The sequence below is a fragment of the Salmo salar genome, chromosome ssa10 (assembly GCF_905237065.1).
Source record: "Salmo salar chromosome ssa10, Ssal_v3.1, whole genome shotgun sequence".
Taxonomy (NCBI): domain Eukaryota; kingdom Metazoa; phylum Chordata; class Actinopteri; order Salmoniformes; family Salmonidae; genus Salmo; species Salmo salar.
Window position 1 is genome coordinate 121,914,265 of NC_059451.1, and position 19,521 is coordinate 121,933,785.

Consider the following 19,521-nt stretch of genomic DNA (forward strand, 5'->3'; position numbering starts at 1 on the left):
CCATAGAGACCAGACAGGAAACCAGGACATCAACATTAGGACTGTCCCCATAGACCAGACAGGAAACCAGGACATCAACATTAGGACTGTCCCCATAGAGACCAGACAGGAAACCAGGACATCAACATTAGGACTGTCCCATAGAGACCAGACAGGAAACCAGGACATCAACATTAGGACTGTCCCATAGAGACCAGACAGGAAACCAGGACATCAACATTAGGACTGTCCCCATAGAGACCAGACAGGAAACCAGGACATCAACATTAGGACAGTCCCCATAGAGACCAGACAGGAAACCAGGACATCAACATTAGGACTGTCTCATAGAGACCAGACAGGAAACCAGGACATCAACATTAGGACTGTCCCATAGACCAGACAGGAAACCAGGACATCAACATTAGGACTGTCCCATAGACCAGACAGGAAACCAGGACATCAACATTAGGACTGTCCCATAGACCAGACAGGAAACCAGGACATCAACATTAGGACTGTCCCCATAGACCAGACAGGAAACCAGGACATCAACATTAGGACTGTCCCATAGAGACCAGACAGGAAACCAGGACATCAACATTAGGACTGTCCCCATAGACCAGACAGGAAACCAGGACATCAACATTAGGACTGTCCCATAGAGACCAGACAGGAAACCAGGACATCAACATTAGGACTGTCCCATAGAGACCAGACAGGAAACCAGGACATCAACATTAGGACTGTCCCATAGAGACCAGACAGGAAACCAGGACATTAACATTAGGACTGTCCCCATAGACCAGACAGGAAACCAGGACATCAACATTAGGACTGTCCCATAGAGACCAGACAGGAAACCAGGACATCAACATTAGGACTGTCCCATAGAGACCAGACAGGAAACCAGGACATCAACATTAGGACTGTCCCATAGAGACCAGACAGGAAACCAGGACATCAACATTAGGACTGTCCCATAGAGACCAGACAGGAAACCAGGACATCAACATTAGGACTGTCCCATAGAGACCAGACAGGAAACCAGGACATCAACATTAGGACTGTCCCCATAGACCAGACAGGAAACCAGGACATCAACATTAGGACTGTCCCATAGACCAGACAGGAAACCAGGACATCAACATTAGGACTGTCCCCATAGACCAGACAGGAAACCAGGACAACAACATTAGGACTGTCCCATAGACCAGACAGGAAACCAGGACATCAACATTAGGACTGTCCCATAGACCAGACAGGAAACCAGGACATTAACATTAGGACTGTCCCCATAGACCAGACAGGAAACCAGGACATCAACATTAGGACTGTCCCATAGACCAGACAGGAAACCAGGACATCAACATTAGGACTGTCCCATAGAGACCAGACAGGAAACCAGGACATCAACATTAGGACTGTCCCCATAGACCAGACAGGAAACCAGGACATCAACATTAGGACTGTCCCCATAGAGACCAGACAGGAAACCAGGACATCAACATTAGGACTGTCCCCATAGAGACCAGACAGGAAACCAGGACATCAACATTAGGACTGTCCCATAGAGACCAGACAGGGAACCAGGACATCAACATTAGGACTGTCCCCATAGACCAGACAGGAAACCAGGACATCAACATTAGGACTGTCCCATAGAGACCAGACAGGAAACCAGGACATCAACATTAGGACTGTCCCATAGAGACCAGACAGGAAACCAGGACATCAACATTAGGACTGTCCCCATAGACCAGACAGGAAACCAGGACATCAACATTAGGACTGTCCCATAGAGACCAGACAGGAAACCAGGATCAGACATGGTATGACTCTAATAGCTTATGTATCTCTCTCTGGTGTTTATTTTAGTACTTGTGGATTCAGTCACATTCACGTATTAACACTCGTTCTCTCTCTCTCTTTCTCTCCTTTAATGTCTCGTTCTCTCTTTCTTTCTCTCCTTTAATCTCTCGTTCTCTCTCTCTCTCTTGCTGGCATTCCTCCTTGTCTTTGCCTCTCTAACTTTTTCTGTCTCTTTCATGCTTTCTCCCCAACTCTCTCTATCTCTCTCGCACACCTACCTCTGTCTCTGTCTGTCTCACACACCACCTCTCTCTTTTCTCTTTACATTTACATTTTAGTCATTTAGCAGACGCTCTTATCCAGAGCGACTTACAGTAGTGAATGCATACATTTCATACAATTTCATACATTTTTTTTTTTTTCTGTGCTGGCCCCCCGTGGGAATCGAACCCACAACCCTGGCGTTGCAAACACCATGCTCTACCAACTGAGCTACACCATGCTCTACCATCTCTCTCTTTCTCCATCTCTATCTTTCTCCATCTCTGACCTTAATGGAGGAGAGAGGGAAGAGGTTGTGCCCACGCCATCCCGTAGAAAGAGAGGAGGATACATAGCTTCATGTTCCACTGTAGTGATGTACTTTTTCATTCAGCCTTTATATACGGGGCATTCAGAAAGTATTCAGACCCCTTTCCACGTTTTTCACATTGGTACGTTACTGCTTTATTCTAAAATTGATTAAATACAAAAATGTCCTCATCAAGCTACACACAATACCCCATAGTGACAAAGTGAAAACAGGTTTGTGGTAATTTTGCAAATTTATAAAAAAATAAAAAAATAACAGAAATACCTTATTTACATAAGTATTCAGACCCTTTGCTGTGAGACTTTAAATTGATCTCAGGTGCATCCTGTTTCCATTGATCCTCCTAGAGATGTTTCTACATCTTGATTGGAGTCCACCTGTGTTAAATTCTATTGATTGGACATGATTTGGAAAGGCACACACCTGTCTATATAAGGTCCCACAGTTGACAGTGCATGTCAGAGCAAAAACCAAACCATGAGGTAGAAGGTATTGTCCGTAGAGCTTCGAGACAGGATTGTGTCGAGAAACAGATCTGAGGAAGGGTACCAAAACATTTATGCAGCGTTGAAGGTCCCCAAGAACCACCATCATTCTTAAATAGAAGAAGTTTAGAACCACCAAGACTCTTCCTAGAGCTGGCTGCCCGGACAAACTGAGCAATCGGGGGAGAAGGGCCTTGGTCAGGTAGGTGACCAAGAACCCGATGGTCACTCTGACAGAGCTCCAGAGTTCTTCTGCGGAGATAGGAGAACCTTCCAGAAGGACAGCCATCTCTGCAGCACTCCACCAATCAGACCTTTATGGTAGAGTGACCAAACAAAGCCACTCCTCAGTAAAAGGCACATGACAGCCCGCTTGGAGTTCGCCAAAAGGACCCTAAAGGACTCTCAGTCCATGAGAAACAAGATACTCTGGTCTGATGAAACCAAGATTGAACTCTTTGGCCTGAATGCCATGCGTCACGTCTGGAGGAATCCTGGCAGCATCCCTAGGGTGAAGCATGGTGGTGGCAGCATCATGCTCTGGGGATGTTTTTCAGTGGCAGGGACTGGGAGACTAGTCAGGATCGAGAGAAAGATGAACGGAGCAAAGTACAGAGAGATCCTTGATGAAAACCTGCTCCTGAGCGCTCAGGACTTCAGACTGGGACGAAGGTTCACCTTCTAATAGGAAATGACCCTAAACACACAGCCAAGACAACGCAGGAGTGGCTTTCGGGACAAGTCTATGAATGTCCTTTAGTGGCCCAGCCAGAGCCCGGACTTCAACCAGATCGAACATCTCTGGAGAGACCTGAAAATAGCTATGCAGCAACGCTCCTCATCCAACCTGACAGAGGTTGAGAGGATCTGCAGAGAAGAATGGGAGAAATTCCCCAAATACAGGTGTGCCAAGCTTGTAGCGTCATACCCAAGAAGACTTGAGGCTGTAATCGCTGACAAAGGTGCTTCAACACAGTACTGAGTAAAGGGTCTGAATACTTATATAAATGTGATATTTCTGTTTAAATTTTTTTTATAAATTTGCAAAAAATTCTAAAAACCTGTTTTTGCTTTGCTATTATGGGATATTGTGTGTAGATTGATGAGGGGGGGAAACTATTTAATCCATTTTAGAATAAGGCTGTAACGTAACAAAATGTGGAAAAAGTCAAGGTGCACTTTATATATATTTATTTAACTAGACAAGTCAGTTAAGAACAAATTCTTATTTACAATGACGGCCTACCGGGGAATACAGAGTAATACAGAGTATTTGCCTAACACTCTAACCACTAGGCTACCTGCCGCCCATATATATACAGTATATATAGGTTAGTCATTGAGATGACAGATATATGTATCTTTCTGTGTTTTCCTAATCTCTGACGTCATTCCTCAGACCTTCTCCCCCAAATGTGTTTTTGAAAAGGAGGCGAGGAGAGAGGATGTGAGGAATCGAGGAAAGATGAATTGAGAAATAGCCATAATCTCTTTTGCAAAGAGAGATCTGTTCGAGAATGTGGTGGAGTACTGACCTCTGACTTGTTGTTCTAGACTAAGTATTACAGCCACGGCTTGGTGAAGAACCAGCAGCTTGGTCTGGGGCTTCTCGCTCTTTAGGTGCAGCTGTGTCATGTGACCCAACTCCTTGAACGCTTCGTTGATGTCGCGGACCCTCAGGCGCTCGCGGGCGTTGTTGGCCATCCGACGTTCTCGTTCCCGCTCAGCCTTCTGCTCCGGACTCAGGTTGTCCTCATCCTCATGGATGCTGCTGTAAAACGGGAGAGAGAGAAAGCAAGAGGTTTCAGGATTGGTACATGGCGCCCTCTGGTTGGTATTTTTATGTTTAAAAAAAGGAGAATCTCTCAATCTGATGTCCAGATAAAAAATCTAGTTGAATCTTTGAGCCATTACCAGATTTTTTAATAAACTCAACAGACAGATCTACCCAGCCAGCGGGCTTAAATGGCTGAAATGACATCATTACCAACTGGTTTCCCCCTGCTGTGTAGAGAGAGACTACTCTGCTCTAGAGCCTCGTTTCCCAGAGCCTTCGTAGCATTAAGGTCGTCGTTAGACCCATCTTACGATGTATCTTTAGTAGCCGAGCTGTTTCCCAAAACCATCGTTACTAAAGTTGCACTTGAAATCGTTTGTTATTTACCGACTGCATCAGAACACTCGTAGAGTGCGTTGTTAAGATTTTTTTATTTATTTTTTCCCTTCCACATCACTTTATACACAGAAGGTCTCTGCTAAACACAGAATCAAGAGTTTTATCTGTCCCTCTGACCACTGATAACTCCAGAATTAAGTTGTCTAATAATAATAATAATAATAATAATAATTGTCTAATGACTAATAGCCTACAAAGTTGCCCATTTCTTTTCAATTGTTACAACAACAACAAAAAAGAAAAGTATAAAATGACGCTTCAAATGACGCTTCAAATGACGCTTCAAATGACGCTTTAAATGAAAACTGAGATGACTGCAAAAGATGAATAGATTATAGGATACATTGGCCTATATATATATATATATATATATATATATATATATATATATATATATATATATACATATATATATATATATATTTCAATCCTATTTTATTTTATGTTCTTTCAATTGAATTCTATTTGACTAATTATAGACAGATGTTTAGTTTTCACATACCCCGGCTAGGTGCGGTGATGTGTTGTTTTACAGCGTCGGCTAGGTGCGGTGATGTGCTGTTTTACAGCGTCGGCTAGGTGCGGTGATGTGCTGTTTTACAGCGTCGGCTAGGTGCGGTGATGTGTTGTTTTACAGCGTCGGCTAGGTGCGGTGATGTGCTGTTTTACAGCGTCGGCTAGGTGCGGTGATGTGTTGTTTTACAGCGTCAGCCATAGCAGTAGAACAAATTAGGGTTAAGTGCCTTACTCAACGGCACACACCAAATCTTGATTTAGTGCATTAGGAAGTATTTGAACGGAGAAAGCTAATCCGAGAGCATCGCTGCGTTTCTTTTCGATCCTATCAGTATCGACATGTAGTCATGACACACTTCACGAATGTTCTCTCTACCTGCTTGTTTGGGAAACATTCTTAAAAGTTGGCTCGTAAAATAAAGATGCATCTGATATGATCATTGCACAAAGATGTGTTATGCAGAAATCGCCATTTCATGGTTGCTAAAATTCGAATAGTTTGTCTAATTTCAGTTTCTGTGACAAAACAATTGCACAAATGAACCTTTAACAAGACACACTCTGTTAATTGAAATGCATTCCAGGTGACTACCTCATGAAGCTGGTTAAGAGAATGCCTAGATTGTGCAAAGCTGTCATCAAGGCAAAGGGTGGCAACTTTGAAGAATCTAAAATCTAAAATATATTTTAAAAAATAAAGAAAAACCCTTGAATGAGTAGGTAGTGTCCAAACTTTTGACTGGTAACGTATGTGTTAAAAAAAACCCCAGCACAAACAGATCTGGAGAGAAAGCACATAGCTAATCTGGGACCAGTCTAGAAAGAGAGAGCATATAGCTGATCTGAGACCAGTCTAGAGAGAGAGAGCATATAGCTGATCTGGGACCAGTCTAGAGAGAGAGAGCATATAGCTGATCTGGGACCAGGCTAGAGTTAGAGAAAGCACATAGCTGATCTGGGACCAGGCTAGAGTTAGAGAGAGCATATGGCTGATCTGGGACCAGGCTAGAGTTAGAGAGCATATAGCTGATCTGGGACCAGTCTAGAGAGAGAGAGAGAGCATATAGCTGATCTGGGACCAGGCTAGAGTATATAGCTGATCTGGGACCAGGCTAGAGTTAGAGAGCATATAGCTGATCTGGGACCAGGCTAGAGTTAGAGAGAGCATATAGCTGATCTGGGACCAGGCTAGAGAATATAGCTGATCTGGGACCAGGCTAGAGTTAGAGAGAGCATATAGCTGATCTGGGACCAGGCTAGAGGCAGAGAGAGAGAGAGAGCATATAGCTGATCTGGGACCAGGCTAGAGTTAGAGAGAGAGAGAGCATATAGCTGATCTGGGACCAGGCTAGAGTTAGAGAGAGAGAGCATATAGCTGATCTGGGACCAGTCTAGAGGCAGAGAGAGAGAGACCATATAGCTGATGTTGCTGTCTTCACCTGGTCATGCTGTCTCCTTGTGTCTTGTGGGACTCGTTCTCCTCGTCGGAGCGCTGGCTGTGGCTGTCAGAGATGTGACCCTGGTTGTGATGGCTGTGATGTAGCTCACACGGCTCATCTCTCTCCAGACCCTCCAACTTCAGCTCCAAGCCACCTAGTCCCGCCGGGAAGGAGTGGCCATTTTGATTCTGTGAACGTCTCTGCAGTGCAGGGTGGGAGTTGTTGTTCAGATTGACATCGTCTACCTGCAATACACACACGTTAAGAGGTTACATAAAGACGATGCACAAGTTCAGTATTTCATTTATAAAATAATATATTAACTATTAATAAATAAATTACACATTTACCACATTTCTTGATGCGGCATAATGACAAATAGGTCACCAAATTCTGTATCCCTGAACAGATCCCTGAATTTAATCACAGAGGATGCTAATCCCCAAAGCCCCTAATTCTGTTCAGGAATCATTCATTTTAACGGACACACATATCCCTGGAAAACTACATGAATGTAATACCGCTACTAAGGATTAGACAGTTCTATATCCTCTAAAATATAATGTAGACCTGTCCTCTAAATATAATGTAGACCTGTCCTCTGAATGTAATGTAGACCTACTTCCATCACTCTGTCCTCTAAATGTAATGTAGACCTGTCCTCTAAATATAATGTAGACCTACTTCCATCACTCTGTCCTCTAAATGTAATGTAGACCTACTTCCATCACTCTGTCCTCTAAATATAATGTAGACCTACTTCCATCACTCTGTCCTCTAAATATAATGTAGACCTACTTCCATCACTCTGTCCTCTAAATATAATTTAGACCTGTCCTCTGAATATAATGTAGACCTACTTCCACCACTCTGTCCTCTAAATATAATGTAGACCTACTTCCATCACTCTGTCCTCTAAATGTAATGTAGACCTACTTCCATCACTCTGTCCTCTAAATATAATGTAGACCTACTTCCATCACTCTGTCCTCTAAATATAATGTAGACCTGTCCTCTGAATATAATGTAGACCTACTTCCACCACTCTGTCCTCTAAATATAATGTAGACCTGTCCTCTGAATATAATGTAGACCTACTTCCACCACTCTGTCCTCTAAATGTAATGTAAACCTACTTCCATAACTCTGTCCTCTAAATGTAATGTAAACCTACTTCCATCACTCTGTCCTCTAAATGTAATGTAGACCTACTTCCATAACTCTGTCCTCTAAATGTAATGTAGACCTATTCCATTACTTTGTACCCTGTCTGGACTTTCACCACTACAGCTGGGCTCAATCCTCAGGAAGGAAAGAGGAACACACTGATATGTATGTGGTCATGGGGTAAGATTTGTAGCCTGGTTCCAGATCTGTTTGTGCTGTCTTGCTCACTCCATTGCTGTGCCATGACAGAGAGAGCAATGGAGTGGCAAGACTGCACTAACCGTTCTGGGACCAGTCTATGTATTCCCTGTCCATATCGTTACCTGGTCCTTGACAGAACAGTATCCCCACATAGAGAGACTTTCCAGACCTGCAGCAAATTAAATCTCTGTTCTCTATTTCCAGAACAACACTCCTCCCGTTATGGAAAATATGTTGAAATGACATATTTAAAATATGTTGAAATTACCTATGTAAAATATGTTGAAATGACACATGTAAAATATGTTGAAATGACACATGTAAAATATGTTGAAATGACACGTGTATAATATGTTGAAATGACATATGTAAAATATGTTGAAATGACACGTGGAAAATATGTTGAAATGACACATGTAAAATATGTTGAAATGACACGTGTAAAATATGTTGAAATGACACGTGTATAATATGTTGAAATGACATATGTAAAATATGTTGAAATGACACGTGGAAAATATGTTGAAATGACAAATGTAAAATATGTTGAAATGGCATATGTAAAATATGTTGAAATGACATATGTAAAATATGTTGAAATTACATATTTAAAATATGTTGAAATTACCTATGTAAAATATGTTGAAATGACATATGTAAAATATGTTGAAATGACATGTGGAAAATATGCATACCATATCTAGAGCGTGTCTGGTGTGACTGGTGACTGGTAGAGCAGTGGCTGGCACACACACACACACACACACACACACACACAGTGGCCAATAGCCTTTCGAGACACATTATCATACACAAAACACACCCAACCTGAAACACTTTCACAGAGTAATGAATGGGTCTCACCATGGCTGTGTCATGTGCCGTGGTGGGTCTGTGTCTATGGTGTGTCCCTGGTAGAGGGTTGTTGTGGACGTGTCCATGGTTGGCCTGGTTCAACAGGCTGTGGATGTCAGAGGGCAGGCTGGGAATGGGTCCCACCGCATGGTTATGCAGAACATAGATCACATCATCCAGTCTGTCTAGACGATCCCCCAACTGAGACTAGAGCGAGGAGGGAGGGGGGGCCAGGGAGATGTAGAAAGAGAGAGAGAGATGTAGAGAGAGAGAGAGAGAGGTAGAGAGAGAGAGAGAGAGAGAGAGAGAGAGAGAGAGAGAGAGGTGGAGAGAGAGAGAGAGAGAGAGATGGTGTGTTATTGTCATGAGAGAATTTAAAAGATTGCATTAATTAAGGTTGGTTATACATTTTTAAATTGTTTTAATTTAACCTTTATTTAACTAGGCAACTATAACACAGAAAATAATTGTTTAGTTATAGTTATGGTTATATCAATTAAAATTACATCTCGAGTTACCGTATGTGTAGATTGTCTTGTGTGTCAAGTGAGTGTCACAGAGCTCCACGTCCTTACCAGAGATATAGGAGAACACTGGTAACTGGGGGAGAGAGAGGCCTGAGCAGACGTGTGCCACGGGTTAGCTGGGGGGCCAGAGCCTGTGTGCCACGGGTTAGCTGGGGGGCCAGAACCTGTGTGCCACGGGTTAGCTGGGGGGCCAGAGCCTGTGTGTGCAGATGGAGATGGAGACCTGTCTGGTGTGGAGGAGTTTTCACTGCTACTGGTGTGGTCAGGAGAATAAATCTGAAGACAGACAGACAGACAGAGGAGGAGGAGAAGAGAGGGTAAAGAAGGAAGAGAAAGTGAGGGGCAGAGGATGAGTATGAGGGGGAGGTAGAGGGTAAGATAAAGAAGAGGGGTAGAGGAGGAGAGGTAGAAGAGGAGGGGGGAGAAATAGGAGGAGGGGTAGAGGAAGAGGGGTAGAGGAGGAGGGAGAAAGAGGAGGAGGGGTAGAGGAGGAAGGGTAGAGGGTAAGATAAAGAGAAGAGGGGTAGAGGAGAAGATAAAGAAGAGGGGTGGAGGAGGCGGGAGAAAGAGGCGGAAGGGTAGAGGAAGAGGGGTAGAGGAGGAGGGAGAAAGAGGAGGAGGGGTAGAGGAAGAGGGGTAGAGGAGGAGGGAGAAAGAGGAGGAAGGGTAGAGGAAAAGGGGTAGAGAAGGAGGGAGAACGAGGAGGAGGGGTAGTAGAAGAGGGGTAGAGGAGGAGGGGTAGTGGAAGAGGGGTAGAGGAAGAGGGGTAGAGGAGGGGGGTTAGAGGAGGAGGGAGAAAGAGGAAGAGGGGTAGTGGAAGAGGGGTAGAGGAGGAGGGGTAGAGGAGGGGGGAAGTGGTGGGGTGAAGAGGTGGGGCGAAGAGGTGGGGCGAAGAGGTGGGGCGAAGAGGTGGGGCGAAGAAATGGGGCGAAGAGGTGGGGCGAAGAAGTGGGGCGAAGAGGTGGGGCGAAGAGGTGGGGCGAAGAGGTGGGGCGAAGAGGTGGGGCGAGAGAGGTGGGGGGCGAAGGGGTGGGGCGAAGAGGTGGGGCGAAGAGGTGGGGCGAAGAGGTGGGGTGAAGAGGTGGGGCGAAGAGGTGGGGTGAAGAGGTGGGGCAAAGAGGTGGGGCGAAGAGGTGGGGCGAAGAGGTGGGGCGAAGAGGTGGGGCGAAGAGGTGGGGCGAAGAGGTGGGGCGTGGAGGTGGGGCGAAGAGGTGGGGCGTAGAGGTGGGGCGAAGGGGTGGGGTGAAGAGGTGGGGTGAAGAGGTGGGGCGAAGAGGTGGGGTGAAGAGGTGGGGTGAAGAGACGGTTAGAGGACAGTGAAGAGCAACTCTATGCATCATTTTAAAAGCACAACCTGTAATTTCTCTGTGTGGTTTTACAACCTCCGCCTCCGGCTTTGTAGCGGGGCTCGTAAACCGAGCTGACTCATCAATCCTGGTTATTTTACTGGTCAGACTGCATCCAATAAACACCTCAGCAGCACAAGCACGGCCCAGGGCTAGGTTAATAATAAAACACAGTCACCTGTTATACTAGGAACCAAATAGTATGGGTCATTTCACTAGTAGTCATCGTGTCTAGAGGATACTGCTCTCTGGTTTTGTAATCTGTCTGGCTAGCAGGATTGGGGTCAATTCCATTTCAATTTAGTCCATTCAGGAAGTAAATTGACATTCCAAATCCAATCCAAATTCTCAGGAAAAGGCATAGAATATTAGAGGAACAGAGTATGATAGGACAGTACGTTTACATTTTAGTCATTTAGCAGACGCTCTCATCCAGAGCGACTTACAGTAGTGAATGCATACATTTCATACTTTATTTTTTATATTTTTATGTACTGGCCCCCTGTGGGAATCGAACCCGCAACCCTGGTCGTTGCGAACACCATGCTCTACCAACTGAGCCACAGAGGACCTGTAGACAGGTAGTTTCAGTACTTACAGAAGCTAGTGCTTTCCCCAGGGCTGCTCCAGTCTGTGATCTTCCTGTAGAGGGGTTTCCTGTGGTGTTCTCAGAGCTGTTGGCTGACAGGGTGTGAGATGCAGCAGGGTTGTTACGGTGGAAGGTAGCCATAGGAGGAAGACCCCTGTTCACCTCTACAGGTGAGACTGAATGGGGAGAATAGTCCTGCGAAGCAATGAACAACACACAGATGAGTTGGCAGCGGACCAGAGTGCATCAGTATGTACAGTACCAGTCAAAAGTTTGGACACTACCTACTCATTCAAGGGTTTTTCTTTATTTTTGCTTTTTTCTACATTGTAGAATAATAGTGAAGACATCAACACTATGAAATAACACATATGGAATCATGTAGTAACCAAAAAAGTGTTAAACAAATCAAAATATATTTTATATTTGAGATTCTTCAAAGTAGCCACCCTTTGCCTTGATGGCAGCTTTGCACACTCTTGGCATTCTCTCAACCAGCGTCATGAGATAGTAACCTGGAAAGCATTTCAATTAACAGGTGTGCCTTGTTAAAAGTTAATTTGTGGAATTTCTTTCCTTCTTAATGCGTTTGAGACAATCAGTTGTGTTGTGACAAGGTAGGGGTGGTATACAGAAGATAGTCCTATTTGGTAAAAGACCAAGTCCATATTATGGCAAGAACAGCTCAAATAAGCAAAGATAAATCACAGTCCATCATTACTTTAAGATATGAAAGTCAGTCAATGCGTAAAATTTCAAGTGTAGTCGCAAAAACCGTCAAGCACTATGCTGAAGCTGGCTCTTATGAGGACCGCCACAGGAAAGGAAGACCCAGAGTTACCTCTGCTGCAGAGGATAAGTTCATTAGAGATAACTGCACCTCAGAAATTGCAGCCCATATAAATGCTTCACAGAGTTCAAGTAACAGACACATCTCAACATCAACTGTTCAGAGGAGACTGCGGGAATCAGGCCTTCATGGATGAATTGCTGCAAAGAAACCACTCCTAAAGGACACCAATAATAAGAAGAGACTTGCTTGGACCAAGAAACACGAGCAATGTACATTAGACTGGTGGAAATCTGTCCTTTGGTCTGATGAGTCCAAATGTGAGATTTTTGGTTCCAACTGCCGTGTCTTTGTGAGACACAGAGTAGGTGAACGGATGATCTCCGCATGTGTGGTTCCCACCGTGAAGCATGGAGGAGGAGGATATTATAGTAAAAAAATAAAGAAAAACCCTTGAATGAGTAGCTGTGTCCAACCCTTTTGACTGGTACTGTACATGTGCTGAGTTAGTATCTACATCTGTTTGAACCCATCAAAATGAAAACTATAAATAGAACATTATTCCTTTAAAACTATCTCTTAGTGTGAGTAAAATGAAGTAAACTCAGTTAGTTCTTTACCAGGTGATTATGTGCTGGTTGCATGTTGCTGTAGCTTCCTGATTGGTGAGCTGAGGCCCCTCCCACCATGCCTCCGTAGCCATGCTGGTTCATTGTGTTGGAGTTCCACATGTCAGGTGAACTGTTGTTCCCCTGTCGCTCGCTGAAAAAGGTTCCTGTGAACACGTTGCCGGGAGCTTTGGAGGAGGGGTGTGAGGATGAGTCAGGGTTGAGTTCGTCGTGATTTGGAGATTGAGTATAGACCTGAGAAGAACAGGGGGGGGGAGGGGGGGGGGGGACAGCTAAATTAAAGATTGTGAAGAACTAAACGTCTATAACACTGAAACAATCACTTCATAAAGTTACTCTTCCTCGTCACTGGAAGAGATGTCAGTGGCATAGTAGAAACCAGAGACGAAAAGTATGTATATAAAGAGATATTTATTTAACTAGGCAAGTGAGTTATGAACAAATTCTTATTTACAATGACAGCCTAGGAACAGTAGGTTAACTGCTTCATTCGGGGGAAGAACAATAGATTTGTACCTCGTCAGCTCGGGGATTCGATCTAGCAACCTTTCAGTTACTTGTCCAACGCTCTAACCACTAGGCTACCTGCCGCCCATAAACAGTATGTGAATATATACAGTATAGTCTATATGAATACTTGTGAATATATACAGAATAGCCTATATGAATACATATGTGAATGTATACAGCACAGCCTATATGTGAATACAGTATATACAGTATAGCCTATATGTGAATATATACGGTACATGTGAATACAGTATATACAGTATACCCTATATGTGAATATATACAGTATAGCCTATATGTGAATATATACAGTACATGTGAATACAGTATACCCTATATGTGAATATATACAGTATAGCCTATATGAATATGTCTATGGATCAACGCAATACCAGAACTGTAAACTGAAGCTACAGTATACAACAGTACACTACAGTATACTACAGTATACTTATTATAATACAGGATACTATGGTATACAACCGTATACTACAGCAAAATACAGTGCACTAGAGCACACTACAGTACACTACAGTACACAACAGTACATTACAGTATACAACAGAACACTACAGTATACTACAGTATAATACAGTACACTACAGCATACTACAGTACTCCACAATATAATACAGTATACTACTGTATAATACAGTACACTACAGTATAATACAGTACACTACAGTATAATACAGTATAATACAGTACACTATACACTATATACTGTATACTAGTATAATACAGTGTAATACAGTACACTACAGTACACTACAGTATAATACAGTATAATACAGTGCACTACAGTATAATAAAGTATAATACAATACACTACAGTATACTACAGTATAATACAGTACAATACAGTACACTAAAGTATAATACAGTATAATACAGTACACTACAGTATACTACAGTACTCTAGAGTACACTACAGTATAATACAGTAAACTACAGTATAATACAGTATAATACAGTATACTACAGTATAATACAGTACACTACAGTACACTACAGTATAATACAGTACAATACAGTACACTAAAGTATAATACAGTATAATACAGTACACTACAGTATACTACAGTACTCTACAGTACACTTAAGTATAATACAGTGAGCTACAGTATACTACAGTTTAATACAGTACACTACAGTATACTACAGTACACTACAGTACACTACAGTATAATACAGTATAATACAGTACACTACAGTATAATACAGTATAATACAGTATACTACAGTACTCTACAGTACACTACAGTATAATACAGTGAACTACAGTATATTACAGTATAATACAGTACACTACAGTATAATACATTATAATACAATACACTACAGTATAATACAGTACAATACAGTATAATACATTACACTACAGTATACTACAGTATAATACAGTACACAACAGTATACTACAGTATAATACAGTACACTACAGTATACACAGTATAATACAGTGTAATACAGTACACTACAGTATACTACAGTATAATACAGTATAACACAGTACACTACAGTATAATACAGTATAAAACAGTACACTACAGTATACTACAGTATAATACAGTACACGACAGTACACTACAGTATAAAACCGTACAATACAGTACACTATAGTATAATACAGTATAATATAGTACACTACAGTATACTACAGTTCTCTACAGTACACTACAGTATAATACAGTAAACTACAGTATACTACAGTATAATACAGTATAATACAGTACACTACAGTATAATACAGTACACTACAGTATACTACAGTACACTACAGTATAATACGGTGAACTACAGTATACTACAGTATAATACAGTACACTACAGTATAATACAGTATAATACAGTACACTATAGTATAATACAGTACACTACAGTATAATACAGTATAATACAGTACACTACAGTATAATACAGTAAACTACAGTATACTACAGTATAATACAGTACACTACAGTATACTACAGTAAAATACAGTACACTACAGTATACTACAGTACACTACAGTATAATATGGTGAACTACAGTATACTACAGTATAATACAGTACACTACAGTATAATACAGTATAATACAGTACACTATAGTATAATACAGTACACTACAGTATAATACAGTATAATACAGTACACTACAGTATAATACAGTAAACTACAGTATACTACAGTATAATACAGTACACTACAGTATACTACAGTATAATACAGTACACTACAGTATAATACAGTATAATACAGTACACTACAGTATAATACAGTGTAATACAGTACACTACAGTATACTCCAGTATAATACAGTATAACACAGTACACTACAGTATAATACAGTATAAAACAGTACACTACAGTATAATACAGTATAAAACAGTACACTACAGTATACTACAGTATAATACAGTACACTACAGTATAATACAGTACACTACAGTATAATACAGTACACTACAGTATAATACAGTATAATACAGTACACTACAGTATACTACAGTATAATACAGTACACTACAGTACACTACAGTATAATACAGTATACTACAGTATAATACAGTAAACTACAGTATACTACAGTATAATACAGTACACTACAGTATACTACAGTATAATACAGTACACTACAGTATAATACAGTATAATACAGTACACTACAGTATAATACAGTACACTACAGTATACTCCAGTATAATACAGTATAACACAGTACACTACAGTATAATACAGTATAAAACAGTACACTACAGTATAATACAGTATAAAACAGTACACTACAGTACACTACAGTACACTACAGTATACTACAGTACACTACAGTACACTACAGTATAATACAGTACACTACAGTATAATACAGTACACTACAGTACACTACAGTATAATACAGTACACTACAGTATAATACAGTACACTACAGTATACTACAGTATAATACAGTAACCTACAGTACACTACAGTATAATACAGTACACTACAGTACACTACAGTATAATACAGTACACTACAGTACACTACAGTATAATACAGTACACTACAGTATAATACAGTACACTACAGTACACTACAGTATAATACAGTACACTACAGTATACTACAGTATAATACAGTACACTACAGTACACTACAGTATAATACAGTACACTACAGTACACTACAGTATACTACAGTATAATACATTACACTACAGTATACTACAGTATAATACAGTACACTACAGTATAATACAGTATAATACAGTACACTACAGTATAATACAGTACACTACAGTATAATACAGTACACTACAGTATACTACAGTATAATACAGTACACTACAGTATACTACAGTATAATACAGTACACTACAGTACACTACAGTATAATACAGTACACTACAGTACACTACAGTATACTACAGTATAATACAGTACACTACAGTACACTACAGTATAATACAGTACACTACAGTATACTACAGTATAATACAGTACACTACAGTATACTACAGTATAATACAGTACACTACAGTATAATACAGTATAATACAGTACACTACAGTATAATACAGTACACTACAGTATAATACAGTATAATACAGAAGTCTAAATAAAAACCAAGCGTTGTGCTGAAAGGAGCAGACTCAGAGCTATTGTGTTAATCCCTAAACTGGGTGATCCATGCACCTCCTCATCCGGATTAAGGGAACAGCATTCCCTCCCCATCACCGCCTGCCCGGGAGGGAGGGAGGGAGGGAGGGAGGGAGGGAGGGAGGGAGAGAGAGAGAGAGAGAGCAGAGAATTCCCTGCTGCCCTACTCGTAATCAGGTTTAGGGCTAGTTTGGAAGATTGGGATAGAAAGAATTTCATTTGGAAAAAGCTGCAGAATAACATTGGATAAATCCTCTTCAGACAGCAGGACCACACCACAGGACCACACCACAGGATCACACCACAAGATCACACCACAGGACCACACCACAGGATCACACCACAGGACCACACCACAGAACCACACCACAAGACCACACCACAGGACCACAGCACAGGACCACACCACAGGACCAGACCACAGGATCACACCACAAGACCACACCACTGGATCACACCACAAGATCACAATAAAGGATCACACCACAGGACCACACCACAGGACCACACCACAGGATCACGCCACAGGACCAGACCACAGGATCACACCACAAGACCACACCACTGGATCACACCACAACATCACACCAAAGGATCCCACCACAGGACCACACCACAGGACCACACCACAGGACCACACCACAAGATCACACCACAAGATCACACCACAGGATCACACCACAGGACCACACCACAGGACCACACCACAGGACCACACCACAGGACAACACCACAGGACCACACCACAAGATCACACCACAGGACCACACCACAAGACCACACCACAGGATCACACCACGGGACCACACCACAGGACCACACCACAGGACCACACCACAGGACAACACCACAAGACCACACCACAGGACCACACCACAGGATGACACCACAGGACCACACCACGGGACCACATCACGGGACGACACCACGGGATCACACCACAGGATGACACCACAGGACCACACCACAGGATGACACCACGGGACCACACCACAGGACCACACCACAAGACCACACCACAGGATGACACCAAAGGATCACACCACAGGACCACACAAAAGGATCACACCACGGGACCACACCACAGGATGCCACCATGGGATCACGCCACAGGACCACACCACAAGACCACACCACAGGACCCCACCACAGGATGACACCACAGGATCACACCACAGGACCACACCAAAGGATCACACCACGGGACCACATCACAGGATGACACCACGGGATCACACCACAAGACCACACCAAAGGATCACACCACGGGACCACATCACAGGATGACACCACAGAATCACACCACAGGATGACACCACGGGATCACACCACAGGACGACACCACAGGACCACACCACAGGATCGGACCACAGGATCACACCAAGGGATCACACCACAGGATCACACCACAGGACCACACCACAGGACCACACCACAGGACCATACCACAGGATCACACCACAGGACTACACCACAGGACCACACCACAAGATCGGACCACAGGATCACACCAAAGGATCACAACATGGGATCACAGCAAACGATCACACCACAGGACCACACCAAAGGATCACACCACAGGACCACACCACAGGACCACATCAAAGGATCACTCTACGGGACCATACCACGGGATCGCACCAACGAATCACACCACGGGATCACACCACAGGATCACACCAAAGGATCACACTATGGGATCACACCGCAGGATCACACCAAAGGATCACACTACGGGACCACATCACATGACTACACCACAGGACCACACCACGGGGTCACACCACGGGATCACACCACGGGATCACACCACAGGACTACACCACAGGACCACACCACAGGATCGGACCACGGGACCACATCAGAGGACGACACCACGGAATCAAACCACAGGATCACACCACAGGACCACACCACAAGACCACACCACAGGACCACACCAAAGGACCAAACCACAAGACCACACCAAATGATCACACCACAGGATCACACCACAGGACCACACCACAGGATCACACCACAGGACCACACCACAAGACCACACCACAGGACCACACCACAAGATCACACCACAGGATCACACCACAGGATCACACCACAGGACCACACCACAGGACCACACCAAAGGACCAAACCACAAGACCACACCAAATGATCACACCAAATGATCACACCACGGGACCACACCACAGGATCACACCACAGGACCACAGTTGTAATAGGGTATGACATTTTTGTCTCACCTAGAAAATAACTAAATGTTGAAACAGGGACAGTTTTCTATTT

At 42.9% G+C, this 19,521-nt stretch overlaps 1 protein-coding gene across 1 annotated transcript in view; it reads right to left on the reverse strand.

The window, feature by feature from the left end:
- The window catches only part of LOC106561753 (transcription factor 12), a 31,884-nt gene that overhangs the window by 5,280 nt on the left and 7,083 nt on the right, over window positions 1-19,521 (reverse strand). Inside the window, exons 2-7 of the mRNA XM_014125987.2 lie at window positions 13,095-13,337; window positions 11,694-11,879; window positions 9,798-10,025; window positions 9,232-9,429; window positions 7,000-7,244; window positions 4,404-4,639 (exon numbers count right to left, since the gene is read on the reverse strand). Of these exons, the coding sequence (XP_013981462.1) occupies window positions 4,404-4,639; window positions 7,000-7,244; window positions 9,232-9,429; window positions 9,798-10,025; window positions 11,694-11,879; window positions 13,095-13,337 (1,336 nt within the window). The remainder of the gene's footprint in view (window positions 1-4,403; window positions 4,640-6,999; window positions 7,245-9,231; window positions 9,430-9,797; window positions 10,026-11,693; window positions 11,880-13,094; window positions 13,338-19,521) is intronic.